Below are 26343 nucleotides of genomic sequence, written 5' to 3' on the forward strand. Positions count from 1 at the left end.
CAAACCCCTTTTAACCCCCCTCCCCCAGAGCGTCTGCCCTGCCCTGCACACCCCCGGGCACACAAACCCCTTTTAACCCCCCTCCCCCAGAGCGTCTGCCCTGCCCTGCACACCCCCGGGCACACAAACCCCTTTTAACCCCCCTCCCCCAGAGCGTCTGCCCTGCCCTGCACACCCCCGGGCACACAAACCCCTTTTAACCCCCCTCCCCCAGAGCGTCTGCCCTGCCCTGCACACCCCCGGGCACGCAAACCCCGTTTAACCCCTCTCCCCCAGAGCGTCTGCCCTGCCCTGCACACCCCCGGGCACGCAAACCCCGTGTAACCCCCCTCCCCCAGAGCGTCTGCCCTGCCCTGCACACCCCCGGGCACGCAAACCCCGTGTAACCCCCCTCCCCCAGAGCGTCTGCCCTGCCCTGCACACCCCCGGGCACGCAAACCCCGTGTAACCCCCCCCCTCTCCCCCAGAGCGTCTGCCCTGCCCTGCACACCCCCGGGCACGCAAACCCCGTGTAACCCCCCTCCCCCAGAGCGTCTGCCCTGCCCTGCACACCCCCGGGCACGCAAACCCCGTGTAACCCCCCCCCTCTCCCCCAGAGCGTCTGCCCTGCCCTGCACACCCCCAGGCACGCAAACCCCGTGTAACCCCCCCCCTCTCCCCCAGAGCGTCTGCCCTGCCCTGCACACCCCCGGGCACGCAAACCCCGTGTAACCCCCCCCCTCTCCCCCAGAGCGTCTGCCCTGCCCTGCACACCCCCGGGCACACAAACCCCGTTTAACCCCCCTCCCCCAGAGCGTCTGCCCTGCCCTGCACACCCCCGGGCACACAAACCCCGTTTAACCCCCCTCCCCCAGAGCGTCTGCCCTGCCCTGCACACCCCCAGGCACGCAAACCCCGTGTAACCCCCCCCCTCTCCCCCAGAGCGTCTGCCCTGCCCTGCCCTGCCCTGCACACCCCCGGGCACGCAAACCCCTTTTAACCCCCCTCCCCCAGAGCGTCTGCCCTGCCCTGCACACCCCCGGGCACGCAAACCCCGTGTAACCCCCCCTCCCCCAGAGCGTCTGCCCTGCCCTGCACACCCCCGGGCACACAAACCCCGTTTAACCCCCCTCCCCCAGAGCGTCTGCCCTGCCCTGCACACCCCCAGGCACGCAAACCCCGTGTAACCCCCCCCCTCTCCCCCAGAGCGTCTGCCCTGCCCTGCCCTGCCCTGCACACCCCCGGGCACGCAAACCCCGTGTAACCCCCCTCCCCCAGAGCGTCTGCCCTGCCCTGCACACCCCCAGGCACGCAAACCCCGTGTAACCCCCCCCCTCTCCCCCAGAGCGTCTGCCCTGCCCTGCACACCCCCGGGCACACAAGCCCCGTTTAACCCCCCTCCCCCAGAGCGTCTGCCCTGCCCTGCACACCCCCGGGCACGCAAACCCCGTGTAACCTCCCCTCCCCCAGAGCGTCTGCCCTGGCCTGCACACCCCCGGGCACGCAAACCCCTTTTAACCCCCCTCCCCCAGAGCGTCTGCCCTGCCCTGCACACCCCCGGGCACGCAAACCCCTTTTAACCCCCCTCCCCCAGAGCGTCTGCCCTGCCCTGCACACCCCCGGGCACGCAAACCCCGTGTAACCCCCCTCCCCCAGAGCGTCTGCCCTGCCCTGCACACCCCCGGGCACGCAAACCCCGTGTAACCCCCCCTCCCCCAGAGCGTCTGCCCTGCCCTGCACACCCCCGGGCACGCAAACCCCGTGTAACCCCCCCTCCCCCAGAGCGTCTGCCCTGCCCTGCACACCCCCGGGCACGCAAACCCCTTTTAACCCCCCTCCCCCAGAGCGTCTGCCCTGCCCTGCACACCCCCGGGCACGCAAACCCCGTTCAACCCCCCTCCCCCAGAGCGTCTGCCCTGCACACCCCCGGGCACGCAAACCCCGTGTAACCCCCCCTCCCCCAGAGCGTCTGCCCTGCCCTGCACACCCCCGGGCACGCAAACCCCTTTTAACCCCCCTCCCCCAGAGCGTCTGCCCTGCCCTGCCCTGCACACCCCCGGGCACGCAAACCCCATGTAACCCCCCCCCTCTCCCCCAGAGCGTCTGCCCTGCCCTGCCCTGCACACCCCCGGGCACGCAAACCCCGTGTAACCCCCCCTCCCCCAGAGCGTCTGCCCTGCCCTGCACACCCCCGGGCACGCAAACCCCGTGTAACCCCCCCTCCCCCAGAGCGTCTGCCCTGCCCTGCACACCCCCGGGCACACAAACCCCTTTTAACCCCCCTCCCCCAGAGCGTCTGCCCTGCCCTGCACACCCCCGGGCACGCAAACCCCGTGTAACCCCCCTCCCCCAGAGCGTCTGCCCTGCCCTGCACACCCCCGGGCACGCAAACCCCGTTTAACCCCTCTCCCCCAGAGCGTCTGCCCTGCCCTGCACACCCCCGGGCACGCAAACCCCGTGTAACCCCCCTCCCCCAGAGCGTCTGCCCTGCCCTGCACACCCCCGGGCACGCAAACCCCTTTTAACCCCCCTCCCCCAGAGCGTCTGCCCTGCCCTGCACACCCCCGGGCACGCAAACCCCTTTTAACCCCCCTCCCCCAGAGCGTCTGCCCTGCCCTGCACACCCCCGGGCACGCAAACCCCGTGTAACCCCCCTCCCCCAGAGCGTCTGCCCTGCCCTGCACACCCCCGGGCACGCAAACCCCGTGTAACCCCCCCCCTCTCCCCCAGAGCGTCTGCCCTGCCCTGCACACCCCCGGGCACGCAAACCCCGTGTAACCCCCCTCCCCCAGAGCGTCTGCCCTGCCCTGCACACCCCCGGGCACGCAAACCCCGTGTAACCCCCCCCCTCTCCCCCAGAGCGTCTGCCCTGCCCTGCACACCCCCAGGCACGCAAACCCCGTGTAACCCCCCCCCTCTCCCCCAGAGCGTCTGCCCTGCCCTGCACACCCCCGGGCACGCAAACCCCGTGTAACCCCCCCCCTCTCCCCCAGAGCGTCTGCCCTGCCCTGCACACCCCCGGGCACACAAACCCCGTTTAACCCCCCTCCCCCAGAGCGTCTGCCCTGCCCTGCACACCCCCGGGCACACAAACCCCGTTTAACCCCCCTCCCCCAGAGCGTCTGCCCTGCCCTGCCCTGCCCTGCATACCCCCGGGCACGCAAACCCCTTTTAACCCCCCTCCCCCAGAGCGTCTGCCCTGCCCTGCACACCCCCGGGCACGCAAACCCCGTGTAACCCCCCCTCCCCCAGAGCGTCTGCCCTGCCCTGCACACCCCCGGGCACACAAACCCCGTTTAACCCCCCTCCCCCAGAGCGTCTGCCCTGCCCTGCACACCCCCAGGCACGCAAACCCCGTGTAACCCCCCCCCTCTCCCCCAGAGCGTCTGCCCTGCCCTGCACACCCCCAGGCACGCAAACCCCTTTTAACCCCCCTCCCCCAGAGCGTCTGCCCTGCCCTGCACACCCCCGGGCACGCAAACCCCTTTTAACCCCCCTCCCCCAGAGCGTCTGCCCTGCCCTGCACACCCCCGGGCACGCAAACCCCGTGTAACCCCCCCTCCCCCAGAGCGTCTGCCCTGCCCTGCACACCCCCGGGCACGCAAACCCCTTTTAACCCCCCTCCCCCAGAGCGTCTGCCCTGCCCTGCACACCCCCGGGCACGCAAACCCCTTTTAACCCCCCTCCCCCAGAGCGTCTGCCCTGCCCTGCACACCCCCAGGCACGCAAACCCCGTGTAACCCCCCCCCTCTCCCCCAGAGCGTCTGCCCTGCCCTGCCCTGCCCTGCACACCCCCGGGCACGCAAACCCCGTGTAACCCCCCTCCCCCAGAGCGTCTGCCCTGCCCTGCACACCCCCAGGCACGCAAACCCCGTGTAACCCCCCCCCTCTCCCCCAGAGCGTCTGCCCTGCCCTGCACACCCCCGGGCACACAAGCCCCGTTTAACCCCCCTCCCCCAGAGCGTCTGCCCTGCCCTGCACACCCCCGGGCACGCAAACCCCGTGTAACCCCCCCTCCCCCAGAGCGTCTGCCCTGGCCTGCACACCCCCGGGCACGCAAACCCCTTTTAACCCCCCTCCCCCAGAGCGTCTCCCCTGCCCTGCACACCCCCGGGCACGCAAACCCCGTGTAACCCCCCCTCCCCCAGAGCGTCTGCCCTGCCCTGCACACCCCCGGGCACACAAGCCCCGTTTAACCCCCCTCCCCCAGAGCGTCTGCCCTGCCCTGCACACCCCCGGGCACGCAAACCCCTTTTAACCCCCCTCCCCCAGAGCGTCTGCCCTGCCCTGCACACCCCCGAGCACACAAACCCCGTGTAACCCCCCTCCCCCAGAGCGTCTGCCCTGCCCTGCACACCCCCGGGCACACAAACCCCTTTTAACCCCCCTCCCCCAGAGCGTCTGCTCTGCCCTGCACACCCCCGGGCACGCAAACCCCGTGTAACCCCCCCTCCCCCAGAGCGTCTGCCCTGCCCTGCACACCCCCGGGCACGCAAACCCCTTTTAACCCCCCTCCCCCAGAGCGTCTGCTCTGCCCTGCACACCCCCGGGCACACAAACCCCTTTTAACCCCCCTCCCCCAGAGCGTCTGCCCTGCCCTGCACACCCCCGGGGACACAAACCCCGTGTAACCCCCCCCCTCTCCCCCAGAGCGTCTGCCCTGCCCTGCCCTGCCCTGCCCTGCACACCCCCGGGCACGCAAACCCCTTTTAACCCCCCTCCCCCAGAGCGTCTGCCCTGCCCTGCACACCCCCGGGCACGCAAACCCCGTGTAACCCCCCCTCCCCCAGAGCGTCTGCCCTGCCCTGCACACCCCCGGGCACGCAAACCCCGTGTAACCCCCCCTCCCCCAGAGCATCTGCCCTGCCCTGCACACCCCCGGGCACGCAAACCCCGTGTAACCCCCCTCCCCCAGAGCGTCTGCCCTGCCCTGCACACCCCCGGGCACGCAAACCCCGTGTAACCCCCCTCCCCCAGAGCGTCTGCCCTGCCCTGCCCTGCCCTGCACACCCCCGGGCACGCAAACCCCGTGTAACCCCCCCCCTCTCCCCCAGAGCGTCTGCCCTGCCCTGCACACCCCCGGGCACGCAAACCCCGTGTAACCCCCCTCCCCCAGAGCGTCTGCCCTGCCCTGCACACCCCCGGGCACGCAAACCCCGTGTAACCCCCCCCCTCTCCCCCAGAGCGTCTGCCCTGCCCTGCACACCCCCGGGCACGCAAACCCCGTGTAACCCCCCTCCGCCAGAGCGTCTGCCCTGCCCTGCACACCCCCGGGCACGCAAACCCCGTGTAACCCCCCCCCTCTCCCCCAGAGCGTCTGCCCTGCCCTGCACACCCCCGGGCACGCAAACCCCGTGTAACCCCCCTCCGCCAGAGCGTCTGCCCTGCCCTGCACACCCCCGGGCACGCAAACCCCGTGTAACCCCCCTCCCCCAGAGCGTCTGCCCTGCCCTGCACACCCCCGGGCACGCAAACCCCGTGTAACCCCCCCCCTCTCCCCCAGAGCGTCTGCCCTGCCCTGCACACCCCCGGGCACGCAAACCCCTTTTAACCCCCCTCCCCCAGAGCGTCTGCCCTGCCCTGCACACCCCCGGGCACGCAAACCCCTTTTAACCCCCCTCCCCCAGAGCGTCTGCCCTGCCCTGCACACCCCCAGGCACGCAAACCCCGTGTAACCCCCCCCCTCTCCCCCAGAGCGTCTGCCCTGCCCTGCACACCCCCGGGCACGCAAACCCCGTGTAACCCCCCCCCTCTCCCCCAGAGCGTCTGCCCTGCCCTGCACACCCCCAGGCACGCAAACCCCGTGTAACCCCCCCCCTCTCCCCCAGAGCGTCTGCCCTGCCCTGCCCTGCCCTGCACACCCCCGGGCACGCAAACCCCTTTTAACCCCCCTCCCCCAGAGCGTCTGCCCTGCCCTGCACACCCCCGGGCACGCAAACCCCGTGTAACCCCCCCTCCCCCAGAGCGTCTGCCCTGCCCTGCACACCCCCGGGCACGCAAACCCCTTTTAACCCCCCTCCCCCAGAGCGTCTGCCCTGCCCTGCACACCCCCGGGCACACAAACCCCTTTTAACCCCCCTCCCCCAGAGCGTCTGCCCTGCCCTGCACACCCCCAGGCACGCAAACCCCGTGTAACCCCCCCCCTCTCCCCCAGAGCGTCTGCCCTGCCCTGCCCTGCCCTGCACACCCCCGGGCACGCAAACCCCTTTTAACCCCCCTCCCCCAGAGCGTCTGCCCTGCCCTGCACACCCCCGGGCACGCAAACCCCGTGTAACCCCCCCTCCCCCAGAGCGTCTGCCCTGCCCTGCACACCCCCGGGCACGCAAACCCCTTTTAACCCCCCTCCCCCAGAGCGTCTGCCCTGCCCTGCACACCCCCGGGCACACAAACCCCTTTTAACCCCCCTCCCCCAGAGCGTCTGCCCTGCCCTGCACACCCCCAGGCACGCAAACCCCGTGTAACCCCCCCCCTCTCCCCCAGAGCGTCTGCCCTGCCCTGCCCTGCCCTGCACACCCCCGGGCACGCAAACCCCGTGTAACCCCCCTCCCCCAGAGCGTCTGCCCTGCCCTGCACACCCCCAGGCACGCAAACCCCGTGTAACCCCCCCCCTCTCCCCCAGAGCGTCTGCCCTGCCCTGCACACCCCCGGGCACACAAGCCCCGTTTAACCCCCCTCCCCCAGAGCGTCTGCCCTGCCCTGCACACCCCCGGGCACGCAAACCCCGTGTAACCCCCCCTCCCCCAGAGCGTCTGCCCTGCCCTGCACACCCCCGGGCACGCAAACCCCGTGTAACCCCCCCTCCCCCAGAGCGTCTGCCCTGCCCTGCACACCCCCGGGCACGCAAACCCCTTTTAACCCCCCTCCCCCAGAGCGTCTGCCCTGCCCTGCCCTGCACACCCCCGGGCACGCAAACCCCATGTAACCCCCCTCCCCCAGAGCGTCTGCCCTGCCCTGCACACCCCCGGGCACGCAAACCCCGTGTAACCCCCCCTCCCCCAGAGCGTCTGCCCTGCCCTGCACACCCCCGGGCACACAAACCCCTTTTAACCCCCCTCCCCCAGAGCGTCTGCCCTGCCCTGCACACCCCCGGGCACGCAAACCCCGTGTAACCCCCCTCCCCCAGAGCGTCTGCCCTGCCCTGCACACCCCCGGGCACGCAAACCCCGTTTAACCCCCCTCCCCCAGAGCGTCTGCCCTGCCCTGCACACCCCCGGGCACGCAAACCCCTTTTAACCCCCCTCCCCCAGAGCGTCTGCCCTGCCCTGCACACCCCCGGGCACGCAAACCCCTTTTAACCCCCCTCCCCCAGAGCGTCTGCCCTGCCCTGCACACCCCCGGGCACGCAAACCCCGTGTAACCCCCCTCCCCCAGAGCGTCTGCCCTGCCCTGCACACCCCCGGGCACGCAAACCCCGTGTAACCCCCCCCCTCTCCCCCAGAGCGTCTGCCCTGCCCTGCACACCCCCGGGCACGCAAACCCCGTGTAACCCCCCTCCCCCAGAGCGTCTGCCCTGCCCTGCACACCCCCGGGCACGCAAACCCCGTGTAACCCCCCTCCCCCAGAGCGTCTGCCCTGCCCTGCCCTGCACACCCCCGGGCACGCAAACCCCGTGTAACCCCCCCCCTCTCCCCCAGAGCGTCTGCCCTGCCCTGCACACCCCCGGGCACACAAACCCCGTTTAACCCCCCTCCCCCAGAGCGTCTGCCCTGCCCTGCACACCCCCGGGCACACAAACCCCGTTTAACCCCCCTCCCCCAGAGCGTCTGCCCTGCCCTGCACACCCCCAGGCACGCAAACCCCGTGTAACCCCCCCCCTCTCCCCCAGAGCGTCTGCCCTGCCCTGCACACCCCCGGGCACGCAAACCCCTTTTAACCCCCCTCCCCCAGAGCGTCTGCCCTGCCCTGCACACCCCCGGGCACGCAAACCCCTTTTAACCCCCCTCCCCCAGAGCGTCTGCCCTGCCCTGCACACCCCCGGGCACGCAAACCCCGTGTAACCCCCCTCCCCCAGAGCGTCTGCCCTGCCCTGCACACCCCCGGGCACGCAAACCCCGTGTAACCCCCCCTCCCCCAGAGCGTCTGCCCTGCCCTGCACACCCCCGGGCACGCAAACCCCGTGTAACCCCCCCTCCCCCAGAGCGTCTGCCCTGCCCTGCACACCCCCGGGCACGCAAACCCCTTTTAACCCCCCTCCCCCAGAGCGTCTGCCCTGCCCTGCACACCCCCGGGCACGCAAACCCCGTTCAACCCCCCTCCCCCAGAGCGTCTGCCCTGCACACCCCCGGGCACGCAAACCCCGTGTAACCCCCCCTCCCCCAGAGCGTCTGCCCTGCCCTGCACACCCCCGGGCACGCAAACCCCTTTTAACCCCCCTCCCCCAGAGCGTCTGCCCTGCCCTGCCCTGCACACCCCCGGGCACGCAAACCCCATGTAACCCCCCCCCTCTCCCCCAGAGCGTCTGCCCTGCCCTGCCCTGCACACCCCCGGGCACGCAAACCCCGTGTAACCCCCCCTCCCCCAGAGCGTCTGCCCTGCCCTGCACACCCCCGGGCACGCAAACCCCGTGTAACCCCCCCTCCCCCAGAGCGTCTGCCCTGCCCTGCACACCCCCGGGCACACAAACCCCTTTTAACCCCCCTCCCCCAGAGCGTCTGCCCTGCCCTGCACACCCCCGGGCACGCAAACCCCGTGTAACCCCCCTCCCCCAGAGCGTCTGCCCTGCCCTGCACACCCCCGGGCACGCAAACCCCGTTTAACCCCTCTCCCCCAGAGCGTCTGCCCTGCCCTGCACACCCCCGGGCACGCAAACCCCGTGTAACCCCCCTCCCCCAGAGCGTCTGCCCTGCCCTGCACACCCCCGGGCACGCAAACCCCTTTTAACCCCCCTCCCCCAGAGCGTCTGCCCTGCCCTGCACACCCCCGGGCACGCAAACCCCTTTTAACCCCCCTCCCCCAGAGCGTCTGCCCTGCCCTGCACACCCCCGGGCACGCAAACCCCGTGTAACCCCCCTCCCCCAGAGCGTCTGCCCTGCCCTGCACACCCCCGGGCACGCAAACCCCGTGTAACCCCCCCCCTCTCCCCCAGAGCGTCTGCCCTGCCCTGCACACCCCCGGGCACGCAAACCCCGTGTAACCCCCCTCCCCCAGAGCGTCTGCCCTGCCCTGCACACCCCCGGGCACGCAAACCCCGTGTAACCCCCCCCCTCTCCCCCAGAGCGTCTGCCCTGCCCTGCACACCCCCAGGCACGCAAACCCCGTGTAACCCCCCCCCTCTCCCCCAGAGCGTCTGCCCTGCCCTGCACACCCCCGGGCACGCAAACCCCGTGTAACCCCCCCCCTCTCCCCCAGAGCGTCTGCCCTGCCCTGCACACCCCCGGGCACACAAACCCCGTTTAACCCCCCTCCCCCAGAGCGTCTGCCCTGCCCTGCACACCCCCGGGCACACAAACCCCGTTTAACCCCCCTCCCCCAGAGCGTCTGCCCTGCCCTGCCCTGCCCTGCATACCCCCGGGCACGCAAACCCCTTTTAACCCCCCTCCCCCAGAGCGTCTGCCCTGCCCTGCACACCCCCGGGCACGCAAACCCCGTGTAACCCCCCCTCCCCCAGAGCGTCTGCCCTGCCCTGCACACCCCCGGGCACGCAAACCCCGTGTAACCCCCCCTCCCCCAGAGCGTCTGCCCTGCCCTGCACACCCCCGGGCACGCAAACCCCGTGTAACCCCCCCTCCCCCAGAGCGTCTGCCCTGCCCTGCACACCCCCAGGCACGCAAACCCCGTGTAACCCCCCCCTCTCCCCCAGAGCGTCTGCCCTGCCCTGCCCTGCCCTGCACACCCCCGGGCACGCAAACCCCTTTTAACCCCCCTCCCCCAGAGCGTCTGCCCTGCCCTGCACACCCCCGGGCACGCAAACCCCGTGTAACCCCCCCTCCCCCAGAGCGTCTGCCCTGCCCTGCACACCCCCGGGCACGCAAACCCCTTTTAACCCCCCTCCCCCAGAGCGTCTGCCCTGCCCTGCACACCCCCGGGCACACAAACCCCTTTTAACCCCCCTCCCCCAGAGCGTCTGCCCTGCCCTGCACACCCCCGGGCACGCAAACCCCGTTCAACCCCCCTCCCCCAGAGCGTCTGCCCTGCACACCCCCGGGCACGCAAACCCCTTTTAACCCCCCTCCCCCAGAGCGTCTGCCCTGCCCTGCACACCCCCAGGCACGCAAACCCCGTGTAACCCCCCCCCTCTCCCCCAGAGCGTCTGCCCTGCCCTGCCCTGCCCTGCACACCCCCGGGCACGCAAACCCCGTGTAACCCCCCTCCCCCAGAGCGTCTGCCCTGCCCTGCACACCCCCAGGCACGCAAACCCCGTGTAACCCCCCCCCTCTCCCCCAGAGCGTCTGCCCTGCCCTGCACACCCCCGGGCACACAAGCCCCGTTTAACCCCCCTCCCCCAGAGCGTCTGCCCTGCCCTGCACACCCCCGGGCACGCAAACCCCGTGTAACCCCCCCTCCCCCAGAGCGTCTGCCCTGGCCTGCACACCCCCGGGCACGCAAACCCCTTTTAACCCCCCTCCCCCAGAGCGTCTCCCCTGCCCTGCACACCCCCGGGCACGCAAACCCCTTTTAACCCCCCTCCCCCAGAGCGTCTGCCCTGCCCTGCACACCCCCGGGCACGCAAACCCCGTGTAACCCCCCCTCCCCCAGAGCGTCTGCCCTGCCCTGCACACCCCCGGGCACGCAAACCCCGTGTAACCCCCCTCCCCCAGAGCGTCTGCCCTGCCCTGCACACCCCCGGGCACACAAGCCCCGTTTAACCCCCCTCCCCCAGAGCGTCTGCCCTGCCCTGCACACCCCCGGGCACGCAAACCCCGTGTAACCCCCCCCCTCTCCCCCAGAGCGTCTGCCCTGCCCTGCACACCCCCGGGCACGCAAACCCCGTGTAACCCCCCCTCCCCCAGAGCGTCTGCCCTGCCCTGCACACCCCCGGGCACGCAAACCCCGTGTAACCCCCCCTCCCCCAGAGCATCTGCCCTGCCCTGCACACCCCCGGGCACGCAAACCCCGTGTAACCCCCCTCCCCCAGAGCGTCTGCCCTGCCCTGCACACCCCCGGGCACGCAAACCCCGTGTAACCCCCCCTCCCCCAGAGCGTCTGCCCTGCCCTGCACACCCCCGGGCACGCAAACCCCTTTTAACCCCCCTCCCCCAGAGCGTCTGCCCTGCCCTGCACACCCCCGGGCACGCAAACCCCGTGTAACCCCCCCCCTCTCCCCCAGAGCGTCTGCCCTGCCCTGCACACCCCCGGGCACGCAAACCCCTTTTAACCCCCCTCCCCCAGAGCGTCTGCCCTGCCCTGCACACCCCCGGGCACGCAAACCCCTTTTAACCCCCCTCCCCCAGAGCGTCTGCCCTGCCCTGCACACCCCCGGGCACGCAAACCCCGTGTAACCCCCCCCCTCTCCCCCAGAGCGTCTGCCCTGCCCTGCCCTGCACACCCCCGGGCACACAAACCCCTTTTAACCCCCCTCCCCCAGAGCGTCTGCCCTGCCCTGCACACCCCCGGGCACGCAAACCCCGTGTAACCCCCCCTCCCCCAGAGCGTCTGCCCTGCCCTGCACACCCCCGGGCACACAAACCCCGTGTAACCCCCCTCCCCCAGAGCGTCTGCCCTGCCCTGCCCTGCACACCCCCGGGCACGCAAACCCCGTGTAACCCCCCCCCTCTCCCCCAGAGCGTCTGCCCTGCCCTGCACACCCCCGGGCACGCAAACCCCGTGTAACCCCCCCTCCCCCAGAGCGTCTGCCCTACCCTGCACACCCCCGGGCACGCAAACCCCGTGTAACCCCCCTCCCCCAGAGCGTCTGCCCTGCCCTGCACACCCCCGGGCACGCAAACCCCGTGTAACCCCCCCCCTCTCCCCCAGAGCGTCTGCCCTGCCCTGCACACCCCCAGGCACGCAAACCCCGTGTAACCCCCCCTCCCCCAGAGCGTCTGCCCTACCCTGCACACCCCCGGGCACGCAAACCCCTTTTAACCCCCCTCCCCCAGAGCGTCTGCCCTGCCCTGCACACCCCCAGGCACGCAAACCCCGTGTAACCCCCCCCTCTCCCCCAGAGCGTCTGCCCTGCCCTGCCCTGCCCTGCACACCCCCGGGCACGCAAACCCCTTTTAACCCCCCTCCCCCAGAGCGTCTGCCCTGCCCTGCACACCCCCGGGCACGCAAACCCCGTGTAACCCCCCCTCCCCCAGAGCGTCTGCCCTGCCCTGCACACCCCCGGGCACGCAAACCCCTTTTAACCCCCCTCCCCCAGAGCGTCTGCCCTGCCCTGCACACCCCCGGGCACACAAACCCCTTTTAACCCCCCTCCCCCAGAGCGTCTGCCCTGCCCTGCACACCCCCGGGCACGCAAACCCCGTTCAACCCCCCTCCCCCAGAGCGTCTGCCCTGCACACCCCCGGGCACGCAAACCCCTTTTAACCCCCCTCCCCCAGAGCGTCTGCCCTGCCCTGCACACCCCCAGGCACGCAAACCCCGTGTAACCCCCCCCCTCTCCCCCAGAGCGTCTGCCCTGCCCTGCCCTGCCCTGCACACCCCCGGGCACGCAAACCCCGTGTAACCCCCCTCCCCCAGAGCGTCTGCCCTGCCCTGCACACCCCCAGGCACGCAAACCCCGTGTAACCCCCCCCCTCTCCCCCAGAGCGTCTGCCCTGCCCTGCACACCCCCGGGCACACAAGCCCCGTTTAACCCCCCTCCCCCAGAGCGTCTGCCCTGCCCTGCACACCCCCGGGCACGCAAACCCCGTGTAACCCCCCCTCCCCCAGAGCGTCTGCCCTGGCCTGCACACCCCCGGGCACGCAAACCCCTTTTAACCCCCCTCCCCCAGAGCGTCTCCCCTGCCCTGCACACCCCCGGGCACGCAAACCCCTTTTAACCCCCCTCCCCCAGAGCGTCTGCCCTGCCCTGCACACCCCCGGGCACGCAAACCCCGTGTAACCCCCCCTCCCCCAGAGCGTCTGCCCTGCCCTGCACACCCCCGGGCACGCAAACCCCGTGTAACCCCCCTCCCCCAGAGCGTCTGCCCTGCCCTGCACACCCCCGGGCACACAAGCCCCGTTTAACCCCCCTCCCCCAGAGCGTCTGCCCTGCCCTGCACACCCCCGGGCACGCAAACCCCGTGTAACCCCCCCCCTCTCCCCCAGAGCGTCTGCCCTGCCCTGCACACCCCCGGGCACGCAAACCCCGTGTAACCCCCCCTCCCCCAGAGCGTCTGCCCTGCTCTGCACACCCCCGGGCACGCAAACCCCGTGTAACCCCCCCTCCCCCAGAGCATCTGCCCTGCCCTGCACACCCCCGGGCACGCAAACCCCGTGTAACCCCCCTCCCCCAGAGCGTCTGCCCTGCCCTGCACACCCCCGGGCACGCAAACCCCGTGTAACCCCCCCTCCCCCAGAGCGTCTGCCCTGCCCTGCACACCCCCGGGCACGCAAACCCCTTTTAACCCCCCTCCCCCAGAGCGTCTGCCCTGCCCTGCACACCCCCGGGCACGCAAACCCCGTGTAACCCCCCCCCTCTCCCCCAGAGCGTCTGCCCTGCCCTGCACACCCCCGGGCACGCAAACCCCTTTTAACCCCCCTCCCCCAGAGCGTCTGCCCTGCCCTGCACACCCCCGGGCACGCAAACCCCTTTTAACCCCCCTCCCCCAGAGCGTCTGCCCTGCCCTGCACACCCCCGGGCACGCAAACCCCGTGTAACCCCCCCCCTCTCCCCCAGAGCGTCTGCCCTGCCCTGCCCTGCACACCCCCGGGCACACAAACCCCTTTTAACCCCCCTCCCCCAGAGCGTCTGCCCTGCCCTGCACACCCCCGGGCACGCAAACCCCGTGTAACCCCCCCTCCCCCAGAGCGTCTGCCCTGCCCTGCACACCCCCGGGCACACAAACCCCGTGTAACCCCCCTCCCCCAGAGCGTCTGCCCTGCCCTGCCCTGCACACCCCCGGGCACGCAAACCCCGTGTAACCCCCCCCCTCTCCCCCAGAGCGTCTGCCCTGCCCTGCACACCCCCGGGCACGCAAACCCCGTGTAACCCCCCCTCCCCCAGAGCGTCTGCCCTACCCTGCACACCCCCGGGCACGCAAACCCCGTGTAACCCCCCTCCCCCAGAGCGTCTGCCCTGCCCTGCACACCCCCGGGCACGCAAACCCCGTGTAACCCCCCCCCTCTCCCCCAGAGCGTCTGCCCTGCCCTGCACACCCCCAGGCACGCAAACCCCGTGTAACCCCCCCTCCCCCAGAGCGTCTGCCCTACCCTGCACACCCCCGGGCACGCAAACCCCTTTTAACCCCCCTCCCCCAGAGCGTCTGCCCTGCTCTGCACACCCCCGGGCACGCAAACCCCGTGTAACCCCCCTCCCCCAGAGCGTCTGCCCTGCCCTGCACACCCCCGGGCACGCAAACCCCGTGTAACCCCCCCTCCCCCAGAGCGTCTGCCCTGCCCTGCCCTGCCCTGCACACCCCCGGGCACGCAAGCCCCGTTTAACCCCCGGGAGGTCTGCACTGCCGGCGGGGGCTCCCGCGCACAGCACTGGTTGCACTGGCTCTAGCCAGGCCTGGGCTCGGGGGGAGCGATGGTGGCTGTGGGGGTAGCTGTCGGCAGACAGCCCGAGAGACGCTGCTGGCCAGTGCCACTCTGGGGAGGGCAGTGGGCAGCCGGCAGTCAGGCGCCTGGCTCGGGGACACGCTCCGGGCCGAATTCTCTCCTCTCAAGTCCTGCTGCCTCGAAACTCCTCTTGCAGCTCGTCCCTTCCGGCCCGCTGGTGCTGCTTTCTGTCCCTCAGGGCTGGGTGCTGGGGGCCCCAGGGGCGCGGCTTTGCCAAGGGCCGTGGGTGCGTGGTGTGTGGGGCCAGGCTAGCTGTGGAGCAGAGGGCCCGGGCCCGGCGAGGGACTGGCCGTAACGTGCGTGGGTGTTGCCAGGCTACGAGCGGTACAACGCCATGCGAGCAGACCCGGCGCTGTGCTTCCTGGAGAAGGTGGGCATGCCGGACGAGAAGCTGCTGTCTGCGGAGCAGGGGGCCGGCGACGGGGTGCAGGAGGCTGCAGAGAGGTGGGTAGGGGAGCAGACCCGGGCTGGTCCCTGCCCTCACTGGCCGGGTTGCAGGGCCAGTGGCTTGGCCGAGGGTGGCTGGGGGGGTGGGCTGGCTGGCCGAGGGGCTGGCTGGTTGGCTGGGGGGTGGGCTGGCTGGCCGGGGGGTGGCTTGTTGGCCGGGGGGTGGCTGGGGGGTGGGCTGGCTGGCCAGGGGCTGGCCGGGGGGTGGGCTGGCTGGCCGGGGGGTGGCTGGGGGGTGGGCTGGCTGGCCGGGGGGTGGCTGGCTGGCCGGGGGGCCGGCTGATTGGCCGGGGGGGGCCGGGGGATGGCTGGCTGGCTGGCTGGGGGGTGGGCTGGCTGGCCGGGGGGTGGCCGGGGGGTGGCTGGTTGGCCGGGGGGTGGGTGGGCTGGCTGGCCGGGGGGCCGGCTGATTGGCCGGGGGGGGCCGGGGGATGGCTGGCTGGCTGGCTGGGGGGTGGGCTGGCTGGCCGGGGGGTGGCCGGGGGGTGGCTGGTTGGCCGGGGGGTGGGCGGGCTGGCTGGCCGGGGGGTGGCCGGGGGGTGGCTGGTTGGCCGGGGGGTGGGCGGGCTGGCTGGCCGGGGGTGGGCTGTGGGAGGGACAGTGGGTACCAGCAGAGAGAAGCCCTGAGATCCCAGTGCAGGGAGCAGGGCCAGGCGGCGTGCGGCCGTGGGAGCTGGCCCCAGGGCACTGCTGGGGTCCCGGGAAGCGGGCGGCCAGGGCTCATGCTCTGTGGGGTTGCTTTGTCTAGGGGAGCGGTGGAGAGAGAGGAGACCAGCCGAGAGCGAGAGGAGGGGCTGCCCCAGCAGGAGGTGAGTGCGGCTCCCAGCCCTAGCCCGGCCTGCCTGGTGGCGTCCTGCCCTGGCGAGGGACCAAGCAGTAGGCCCCAGCCCCTCCGCCCGGTGCTCTGAGCCTGGGGCCATGCTCCTAGGGCCCCTCGGCCCCGGCCAGGGCTCGCCTGGCCGAGGGAAGGGCCCCCGGAGCCCTGTGGACACGCAGCAACGCACATGCCCGTTGTCCCTGGCTCCGCCGAGGCTGCACATTGAGAGCGGCGCTGGGGCAGCAGGGTCCGCTGGGCCCTCCCTCTAGCTTCACTGCCTGCTCCAGGGACCTCCGCCCCCGGGCAAGGGGCCTTGTGCCAGAGCTCCCTTCCCACTGCCCCTGCCGGGCACCGCTTTCCCGGGGACCTCGCCGCTGCTCCCGCCGCCATCGCGGGGCAGGCAGGAGTGAGCCGGCTCGCTGCCCCCGAGCGTGCACCCGGCTCACAGCTGAGCCTCCGGGTTGCACCTCCTGCCTGGCGTCCGGGTGCCCAGAAGGGAGCCTCTCCCCCACCCACGGAGCCGTGCTTGCGCCTTCTCCAGGGCTGGCCGTGTGACCGAGCTGGAGCCACCCTGCCGTCAGGGCCTGGCCATGCTCCCTTGTGTCCCTTCTGCCTGCCTCCACCCCAGCGGGCTCCCTGAGCCCATCCGTCTGCAGGACTCACCCGGGCTCTGTGCTCTCCCCTGGCCACCCATGCCCTCCGCTGGGGCCAAGAGTTCTCTGGAGGCCGTGGCACCCCCGGAGGGCAGGGCAGCGGGCCTGGCTCTGCTCTGTGCTGGCAGGCCCCTGGAGTGCTGGGTCCTTCTGCAGTGGCCGAGCGCTGCAGGTTGGGGGCGCTCTCCGGGCAAGGCAGCGGGAACGCCCCCGAGCAACACGAGAGCCTGAGCTGGGGCCGGCGTGGGGAGAGTGGCGCTCCCGCTGCTCCCTGCAGCTCGCTGCCCAGGCTGAGACTGGGAGGAGGAGCCGGCCCAGCACGCTGGCAGGCCTGCTGGCCAGCGGGGGCGGGGAGCGGGAGCGGCTGCTCGGACACCGGCTCTGGGCTGGTGGGCGGATGCTCCTCTCAGCGGGGTTGATGGCCCAGGCCTTGTTCTGCAGGACTCTGGGAATTCGTACGGAGAAGCTGCTGAGAAGCAGGACGACAGTGCGGCAGGTGAGGCGGCGGTTCTGGGGCTTGCTCTGCCGTGTGGCGCTTGGCGGGGCCGGTCCATCGCTGGGCTGGCAAGGCGCAGCAGGGACAGGGTGGTAGAAAGGCATCGCTAGGCCAGGCCTGTGCTGTCTCTGGGCCCCGGCTGCGGGCGCTGCACAATGACAGACGTCCTCCGCCCGGTTCCAAGTCCACCCAGCCCTGCTCCAGGGCTTGCTCATCTCCAGGCCAGACCAGTGTGTGCTCTCGACTGTGGCACCCCGATCTACGGCTCCATGTCAGGATGGCGGTCGGTTTCTAGCGGAGTGCCCCGAGGATCGGTTCTAGGACCGGTTTTGTTCGATATCTTTATTAATGATCTGGATGAGGGGATGGATTGCACCCTCAGCAAGTTTGCGGATGACACTAAGCTGGGGGGAGAGGTAGATACGCTGGAGGGCAGGGACAGGGTCCAGAGTGACCTGGACAGATTAGAGGATTGGGCCACAAGAAACCTGATGAGGTTCAACAAGGACAAGTGTAGAGTCCTGCACTTGGGATGGAAGAATCCCAAGTATTGGTACAGGCTGGGGACCAACCGGTTAAGTAGTAGTTCTGCAGAAAAGGACCTGGGGGTTACAGTGGATGAGAAGCTGGATATGAGTCAACAGTGTGTCCTTGTAGCCAAGAAGGCTAATGGCATAATAGGTTGCATTAAGAGGAGCATAGCCAGCAGATCCAGAGATGTCATCATTCCCCTTTATTCGGCTTTGGTGAGGCCGCATCTGGAGTGTTGTGTCCAGTTCTGGGCCCCCCACTACAAAAAGGATGTGGACACATTGGAGAGGGTCCAGCGAAGGGCAACCAAAATGATTAGGGGGCTGGAGCATATGACTTATGAGGAGACACTGAGGGAGTTGGGTCTGTTTAGTCTGCAGAAGCGAAGAGTGAGGGGGGATTTGAGAGCAGCCTTCAACTTCCTGAAGGGAGGTTCCAAAGAGGATGGAGAGAGGCTGTTCTCAGTGGGGGCAGGTGGCAGAACAAGGAGCAATGGGCTCAAGTTTTGGTGGGGGAGGTGTAGGTTGGATATTAGGAAAAACTCTTTCCCTAGGCGGGTGGGGAAGCTCTGGGCTGGGTTCCCTAGGGAGAGGGTGGAATCTCCATCCCTAGAGGTGTTTAAGTCCCGGCTTGACAAAGCCCTGGCTGGGTTGATTGAGTTGGGTTGGTCCTGCCTTGGGCAGGGGGCTGGACGTGATGACTCCTGAGGTCTCTGCCCGCCCTGGGTTCTGTGCTGTGACCTGCCCACCCGGCTGCCCAGCAGTGGCGGTTCTCCGGCGTGGCGAGTGCGTCGCAAATCCCTGCTGGTCCGTAGTGCGTCCCTGTTCTGCCTGCGCTCCCTCGGGGACGTTAGCACAGCCCAGTCTCGGAGCAGGCCAGGCAGGTCCTGCGCTAGGCCGGTACCCGCTAGTGCCCCCACGGCTCCTGTCTTCGGTGTCTGGGGGGCCCAGGCAGACAGGTGCAGGGGCTGCAAGTCATTCCGACCGCGGCCGGAGAGGAGCGAGTCTTGCGTCTCAAACAGCTCCTGATGGAGTCAGTGCGACCTGCCTCCGGCTCCCGGCGCCAGAGCATTAAGCCACCCGGCGCTGCTCCCTCTCTGCGGGGGGCTGGCAAGCCGACGACGGGTGCTCCTTCGCTACCTCCAGCACCACCCCGGAAAGCCAGCCCAGCACCAGCGCCCTCGGGTGCGGCGCTCCCCGAGGCTCCATGCAGAAGAGGCGTCACCCCCTCCTCCCCGACACCTTCACAGCCACGAGGGGCCTCGTTGAGGTGATGGTCCAAAGGTCCCCATGTGCCGTAGACAGGCCGCCTCCTTGGAGCTGTTCCCTCCTGAGAGCGCCTTCCGACAGTCGATCCTGGACGCGTTGCAGGTCCCAGTCGCAGCTGCCAGCCCCTCGGCACTGCGTTCAGCTGCCGAGCCACCCGTCCCGCACCGTTCGGCCTCCCAGCTCCGATCAGCCTGTCACACGCTGGTCCCCCCGTCACTGCTGGGCATCGATCCTGCACCGCAGCCCAGCGTGGCACCACTCCCAAGGCCCGGCAGCATCCACGATCTCGACGTGGCTCCATTCTGCCTCCTGACACCGCCTTGGGTTCCCCCCTCGTGCAGCCGCTGGCGCCGCCCGGACCTCACAGACGCTCTCCTCCCTCAGTGACCACCCAGGGGCGTACCATCAGGCCAAGGTGCCTTGTCCGAGGCCACCCCCTTGGCACCGTCCTGAGGCCAGAGCCCACAGTTAGCTGCCCACCCCCTCACAAGCTCCTCTGGTCCCTGGCCCTCAGTAGATGGATGAGCCAGACCTCCCCTATGGACTCTAAGGCACTGCAGGGGCGGCTCCGTGGCGGTGCAGAGTCTCAGCCGGAGGGCGGGGGAGGTGGCCAAGTAGGAGGAGCCAATGGGGGGCATTCTGCCAGCTGCGGGTCCCTCCTGGGGCGTGCTCCCCTGCCAAACATCGTGCAGCACACGGCCAAGGCCACCGGGTAGTGCCCTGGCTCTGCCGCCCTCCAGCCAGAGGGCGCGGGCGCACGCCCTTTGTGGCCGCGAAGGGTTGGGTAAGTCGTGGGTGAGGTGGCCAATGGAAGGGGACGGGCACCAGGCCCTGGCGCCCAAGCTGAGGAACGCAAGCGCCTCAGCCTGTTCGGGTGCAAGACGGGCCCAGGGTGCCAGGCCACAGGCTGCTGATCCCCAGAACACCAAGAGCGCCTGCCCCAAGACCCCCAGGATGGTTTGTGGAGCTCATCCAGGAGGATGCGGCGCTCGCTGGGACCTCCCCCGACGGCCTTGGACGGGGCGGATTCCGCGGCCCCGTCCTCTCTGGGAATCGCTGGGCTCCCAATGCTTGGCCCAGCCGCCGGCTCCGCCCGAGGCCCAGTCGACCGTCCAGGACCGCTGGTTCAATGGCCCGGGCAGATGAGCGCCTGCCTGCGCAGGCTCGAGGAGTCCGGGAGCACTACGAAGCCCCGGGGCAGGCAGGCTCGGCGGGACCTTCAGCCGCAGCTGGGCCAAGCCGCTTCTGCCTCGCGCCAGGCTGGCCGCTCTTGGCACCGCTCGAGATCCCCGGAGGAAGCCTCCCGTGCGCGGTCTGGCCGTACCCAAGGGCCCTGCGCAGGGCTCTGGAGGGGCACCCGAGGACGGAGCACCAGCCGCTGTGATCTCTTCCCGTCGTTCCTGGCCCTGCCCCGTTCCTACTTCCTCCGCCTGTCCCTCTTCTCTCGAGCATCTTCCCCTTCCGGAGGCGCAAGCGCTGCTGGGCCTTGGCACGCCTGCAGGTTCCTCAGGAGTGCAGAGGCTATTCCCTTACCCCAAAGCAAAGGGAGGCCTCCGGCCCATTCTGGACCCCAGAGAACTCAACAGGGTCCACGTGGTGTCCCTGAGCTCCGTCATCCCCTCTCTGGAGCTGGCGAGCCCCCTCGATCCGGGTGCCTGTCCCGTTGCCCGTTCACAGCCCTGCCCCCAGCGCCCTGCGTCCCCACCAAATGTCTGGCAGTGGTAGCTGCCCCCCCACGGGACCTGGATGATTGGCTCCCTCAGGCAAAGTGACCCAAGAGACCCTCGTGCCTGGGCCTACTGCCTAGTGCACAGAGCTCGTCCGCATACTCCATGCCTGGGGCCAGCGGCCCGCCCTCCCCATTCCTCCCGAGGGCGGGATCCGGCCGGGACGTTTCCCTGCCAGTGTCTAGCTCCCGGGAACGGCTGCGAAGGGCCCTCGCCTCCGACAGCCCCGCACCACGCCCACTCCCCGCCAGCACAGGGCTGCCTGCGTCCTGCACCGGGCCTGGAGCAGGCCGTGCTCTCCCGGCGCGCAGCCCCCTCGGCCGCCTTTCTGGCTCCTGTCCCGCGCCAGACGTGCAGAGCAGCCACTCGGCCTTCCCGTGGCAGGTGGCCTCCGTGTGTCAGGGGCCCCCGTCGGCAGCTCCTTCATTCCGCCCCTCCTGGCTTGCGCCACCTGGCGGCAGTTGAGATGAGCAAGCCCTCGGCGAGGAGGGACCAGCCCCCACTGGGGTGCCGGGTGCCTCCCGCCTGCCGGAGCAGCTGGCAAGAGGGAGCCGAGGGCCACACTGACCACAGGGCTAGAACAGCAGCGTGCCCGTTTGTCCTGGCAGAACCTCGCCCTCCCCTTCCCCCTGCAAGGGGGGGCCGGCCCAGCGGGGAGGTGGGGGTGTGCACAGGGGGCAGGCCTCAGGCACTGTGGCACCATGGTGCGGGCCCAGCTGTCCAGGAGCCGGCATGGCTCGGGCAAGCAGCTGCCTTGAAGCGAAGGGCTGACTGAGCCCGTGGCCTGGCCGCCCTTCCCCTTGAGAGTCGGCCCGCTGCAGGGGCGCAGAGCCAGCTAACTCTCCAGCCCCTTCCGCTCGAGGCTCAGCCACGCTCAGCCCGGAGCCAGGCTCAGGAGGAAGGGCTCACGCACGGCCATTCAGCCAGCCCCCGGTGCCCTCTGGGGCAGTGGGGCGTGCGTGGGCTGGCTCTGAGCCTCGGGGCTGTGGGGGGAGAGCGGTAATGGAAATGTCCTTGCTGTTGCTTGAAGCCCAGGATGGCTCCGACACAGAGAGATCCTGCTGGCCTGTCTCGTCCGCCCTCACAGCCAGGCTGCGGAGGCTGGTCACCATCTACCAGCGCTGCACCCGCAAGGAGCTGCCCCCCCGCGCCGAGGTGCTGGTGCCCAGTAACCATGGCTACTGGCTGCAGGAGGAGATGTTCAGGAGAGCTGCCGAGATGGACCCGGCCAACAAGGAAATGCAGAAAAGGTAACGGCTGGGCAGGCCCCTGCCTGGAGTCACTGCCCGCTGCCGGCGACCCCCAGGGAGCCACAGCCGCAGGGGCACAGTATGGCTGCGACGCTGCCGGCGGGGACTGGGGGAGCCTCCCGCGCTCCTCACCGGCCGTGTGTCGCTGACAGCTGCAGGCGGTCGGCTTCGGGCCTGGGGCTGGCTGCTCCACATCACTGGGGCAGGGTGGTTCTTGTTGGCCAAGAATGGTGCCAGGCGGGGCCCTTACTCGCGTCTCTGCCAGGACAGCTGGCTGGCCCCAGGCTGTTCCTAGAACTGGGGTCAGGGGGAGTGTATGGGGCCTGGTGGGGCCCAGCGAGTGCCTCTCTCCAGCACCAGGCAATGCAAAGCACAAGGCTATACGCACATCTCACGGCCGTGCGCCTCTCTCCCTGCCCCGCAGATGGACGAGAAGGGAGCAGGCAGATTTCTACCGCACTGTCTCCTCCTTTGGGGTCATCTACGACCAGGAGAAGAAGGCCTTTGACTGGTCCCAGTTCCGAGCCATTTCCCGCCTGGAGAAAAAGACGGACGAGAGCCTGGAGAAATACTTCTACAGCTTCGTAGCCATGTGCAGGACCGTCTGCCGCCTCCCCCTCTGGAAAGAGGATGGTGAGTGGAAGGGACAGTGGTGGGCAGTAGGGACGGTAAATATCGGTTAATTGAATAGTCAAGTAACCTCATGAATTCCTATTGGTTAGTCGACTATTCTAGAATCCCCAGGGGCGGGGCCGGCAGCCAGTGCACCCCGGCCCCACTCCCGAGGAACCCCCTGCCACTCCGTGCTGCTGCTGCCATCCAGTTTCAAAACCAGCTCCCCTCGTGGACCGGCTGCTTGTCCTGCGCTGCCTCTGATACAGGGGGGTCTGAGCTCCCGAATCCGGCATGAGCCGGGCTGCCTGCCCGCCAGGCTCCATGCCCTTGAAATGTGGAGCCGCAGCGGGGCAGGTCCCGGACCCAGACGGAGCCGGGCTGCTGGCCAGTTACTGGCCGGGGGAGAGGGGTGCGTGTGGTCTGTGCCGTTAACCTGGATGCTTTTGCTAATTGGGGACTGGACGGCTCTGTCGGTCCCCACTGGGGAGGCCCCTTGGCTCAGGGATGGCCTGGGAAGGGCTGGAGCTGACGTCCTGTCTGGGGCAAGGAAAGGGAGGTGACTGCAGTTCTAGCGACCTGCCCGTCTCTGCTGATTGGCTGCCTGTTGTGTGACCCTTCCCACCTGATCTTCCCCGTGCCAGAGGCTCTGGCTAGAGACTTTCCCTTCCTGATCGGCTGGGCGGAGCTTGCACACTCGGCTTTCACTGTGGCTCACCGTGGCCAGGGAGTCCCTGGCACTTTGCCAGCCCTCGCTGGCCGCTCTGGAAAAGGAAGCTAGAATGAAACCAGCCCTGAGTTGCACCAGGAGCCTCCAGCAGCTCCGGACAGACGCCCTCCAAACTGAGCATGGCTGTTGTCCGCTACAGGCTGGTGCAGAGCAAGGCCGTGCCCAGTCTCCGCAGGACCCTGGCCCCGGAGGTTTTAATGCCCCGTTAGACAGCCCCTGTCGAAGCTGATCTAGGGGAGGGATTGTCGTGGTCCCTGCATTTCCGTGATGCCGGGCTTGGCGGGATCCCTGCGCAAAGGGAATCGCACATTTCGGAAGCCCTGATGGTGCATCGGAGGCCACGGACCTCCCACGGTGCTGCCAAGAGCCCGCTGGGTGCAGCTTGCCGGCTGGCGTTGGTGGGAGGGTGCTGAGCTGCCCCCAGTGCCTGGCTGCCGTCGCGGCGGTGGGCCAAGGGGCTGGCTAGAGAGGAAACAGAAAGCCAGCCCTGGCCAGCTTCCTGATGTGACTCCAGAGTCAGTCCCCACGAATCAGGAGCTCGCATCCCCTCCAGATGACTCTTGACCTGGAGACCCAGGCTAGACAGCCCCACCAGCCCCACCATGCTGCTTCTCCCTGGGGCAGTGTGCAGCAGAGACCACGCCGCCCGGTGCCACGGCAGTCAGGGAGGTTACTGCCGCCGCGCCCGGGCTGCTTGCGGGTGTGCTCACTGGCGTGGGCCCAGCAACCACCGCAGACCTGGGGAGCCCCCCAAAGACCACAAATGAGAGACGGGTCGAAGGGGCCTGGCCAGGTTTTGAAGTGAAGTGCGATGAAAGCTCTTAGTAGGCTCTGCCGCATCACTACACACGTACTTACAACTGCGGCCTCAGCACAGCCGGCGGGAAACTCCCCCTGCCCCCCGGCTGGACACAGACTGTCACCCCAAGACACTACTGTGTGCACAGGTACACTGCTGACGTGTCCGGTTACCACCGTCTGACGCTGCAGCACCTCGTGGTTTGATTAGATCAGTGGTCCCCAACGCAGTGTCCGCAGTGCCATGGCCCCCGCCGGGGCATTTATGTGCGCCCGCCGAAACATCTGGGCTGGCCCCGCCCCCGGATGCCCAGTGCATGAGAGGCCCGGCCCCCAGACGCCCGGCAGCCACGAACGGTTGGGAACCACTGGAGTAGCTCCTCTTTATCCATCATGCTGTCAGTTTAGACCCTTTCCTGGACCTGGGTCGGTACCTGGGGGGGGGGACCCGGCTGTTCTGTAATGAGCTGCTGGTCCCACGTGCTCTGCACTTCTGCCCGGTGCCAAGGCTGGTCTGCCCCTGGCCTGTTAGCAGTGAGCGTTCTGCGCCTGCCCCTCGCTCCCAGCTCCGCTTTGCTTTGTGCTAGCCACATGCTGCCCGTTGACACGGCCTTTTGTTTCAGGCCTTCATCTTACTGCAGGCAGGGTAGGTTTCCCAGGCGGCTGCTGCCCCCGTGAACCTCGGCCAAGGCGCAGCCCCAGTGCACGCCCTGCCTGATTTCTGCCTCTCTCCCCGCTGCAGGCCCGCCCGACCCCAGCATCCACGTGGAGCCCATCACGGAGGAGCGCGCCGCGCGGACACTGTACCGCATTGAACTGCTGCGGAAGGTCCGGGAGCAGGTGCTCGAGTCCCCGCAGCTCCAGGAGCGGCTGAAGCTGTGCAGGCCCAGCCTGTACCTCCCTGTCTGGTGGGAGTGTGGCAAGCATGACCGGGACCTGCTGCTCGGCACAGCCAAGCACGGGCTGAACCGCACCGACTACTACATCATGAACGACCCCGAGCTGTCCTTCCTGGACGCCTATCGGAACTACGCGCAGCACAAGCGAGCCGGGCCCCCTCCCGAGAACCTGTGCTGCCTCCACCAGGTGAACTCCAAACTCTACGGCTCCCCTCCCTGCGGCGCGCTGGAGTCCCTGGAGAGCGGCGCCGAGAGCCAGGCCAAGCTGGAAGGGCTGGAGGACGCCCTGTCCCGGGCGGAGGGCAGCCCGCAGGACACGAGCTGCGACACGTTCCTGTCCACGGTGCGGGACATCATGTCCCTGACCTGCGAGGACAGCTCCCTGCCGGACTCTCTGCTGGGCATGCTGTGCGAGGACAAGGCCTGCCCCAGCGAGCACGGCTCCCTCGCCCACAACAGCCCCAGCCGCGTGGCCAGACTCGCTGAGGGCAAACTGGACGGGGACGAGGCTGAGGCCATCCGCGAGGCCTCCTTCCTAGAGACCTTGCACGTGAGCTGTGACCAGCTGGACAGTCCCAGTGGAGGTGGGGAGCCTTGGCCCTCGGCCCCAGCCAGCCAGCCCTCCGGGAGGGTCCCGGCCGAGACTGGGGATGCCTCGGAGCAGGCCAGCCCCGGGCCCAGGTCGCCTGCGCTCCCCAGTGCAGAGGGGGTGATCAGCCTCGGCCTGTACGGGCCCAGTCTCCGCGGCTTGGGGCTGAAGATCCCGCCAGAGCAGCGCTTCATCGGCCTGCTGCACAAGAAAGGCTTGGAGGAGCTGTCGGCGCCCAGCCACAGCGAGGAGGAGGAGGAGGAGGAGAGCTCGGAGCTGGCAGCAGACGCTGCGGAAGGATCGAGGGGCACCCCGGAGGCCAGGACTGGTGGGGACCCCGGCGCTGGCGTGCTGCCAGGGGAGGCCTCTGGGTCTGGCCTTCCCGCCCTCCTGGGGGTGAATGGTGAGGCAGAGCTCTCTGGACAGGAGGCAGGGGGTGGGGAGGAGAGCACTGCAGAGCACTCGCCAGACTGTCCCAAGAGTCTTCCCCCAGCGCCCAGCCCAAAGGCTGGGCCCGCCAGCCGGGCAGTGGGGTGCTGGGAAGCTGGCGGCTCGGCCTGGCACCTGGAAGGGCACACGCTGCTGCAGCAGGAAGACGACGTGGATGAGAACAAAGAGGAGGAAGAGAAAGAGGGCCCCAGCCAGAGCCATGGTACGGCCGGGAGCGGGTCCAGCTGGCAAGCTGCCCGGCCTCGTGGGTGGGAGCCGTGGCCCTGTGCTTGTTGGGGCGCGAGGAGAAGCAGACCGCCCGGGGGACTGCGCAGGTCCCTCCCGGAGCCGGGCACCGCCCGCCGAGCCCCACCCGGGCCGGGGTGCTCAGACTGGGCCAGGCTGTATCCTCCTGCCCATGTGGCTAGCCTGGCCTTTGGTGGGTTCGTTGCTCGGTCGGGCTAAGCCCTGC

At 69.5% G+C, this 26343-nt stretch overlaps 1 protein-coding gene across 6 annotated transcripts in view; it reads left to right on the forward strand.

Annotated features, from left to right (window-relative positions):
- The window catches only part of CHD6 (chromodomain helicase DNA binding protein 6), a 170489-nt gene that overhangs the window by 127958 nt on the left and 16188 nt on the right, over window positions 1-26343 (forward strand). For 4 of the 6 annotated variants that reach the window (XM_075900738.1, XM_075900736.1, XM_075900740.1 and 1 more), the window contains 6 exons: window positions 14940-15069; window positions 15821-15881; window positions 16984-17038; window positions 21595-21814; window positions 22239-22447; window positions 24697-26094. In XM_075900738.1, coding sequence (XP_075756853.1) covers window positions 14940-15069; window positions 15821-15881; window positions 16984-17038; window positions 21595-21814; window positions 22239-22447; window positions 24697-26094 — 2073 coding nt within the window. The remainder of the gene's footprint in view (window positions 1-14939; window positions 15070-15820; window positions 15882-16983; window positions 17039-21594; window positions 21815-22238; window positions 22448-24696; window positions 26095-26343) is intronic. The other 2 variants (XM_075900741.1, XM_075900739.1) reach the window with 2 other exon arrangements.

This window comes from Pelodiscus sinensis, chromosome 18 (assembly GCF_049634645.1).
Source record: "Pelodiscus sinensis isolate JC-2024 chromosome 18, ASM4963464v1, whole genome shotgun sequence".
In the NCBI taxonomy this organism is placed as follows: Eukaryota; Metazoa; Chordata; order Testudines; family Trionychidae; genus Pelodiscus; species Pelodiscus sinensis.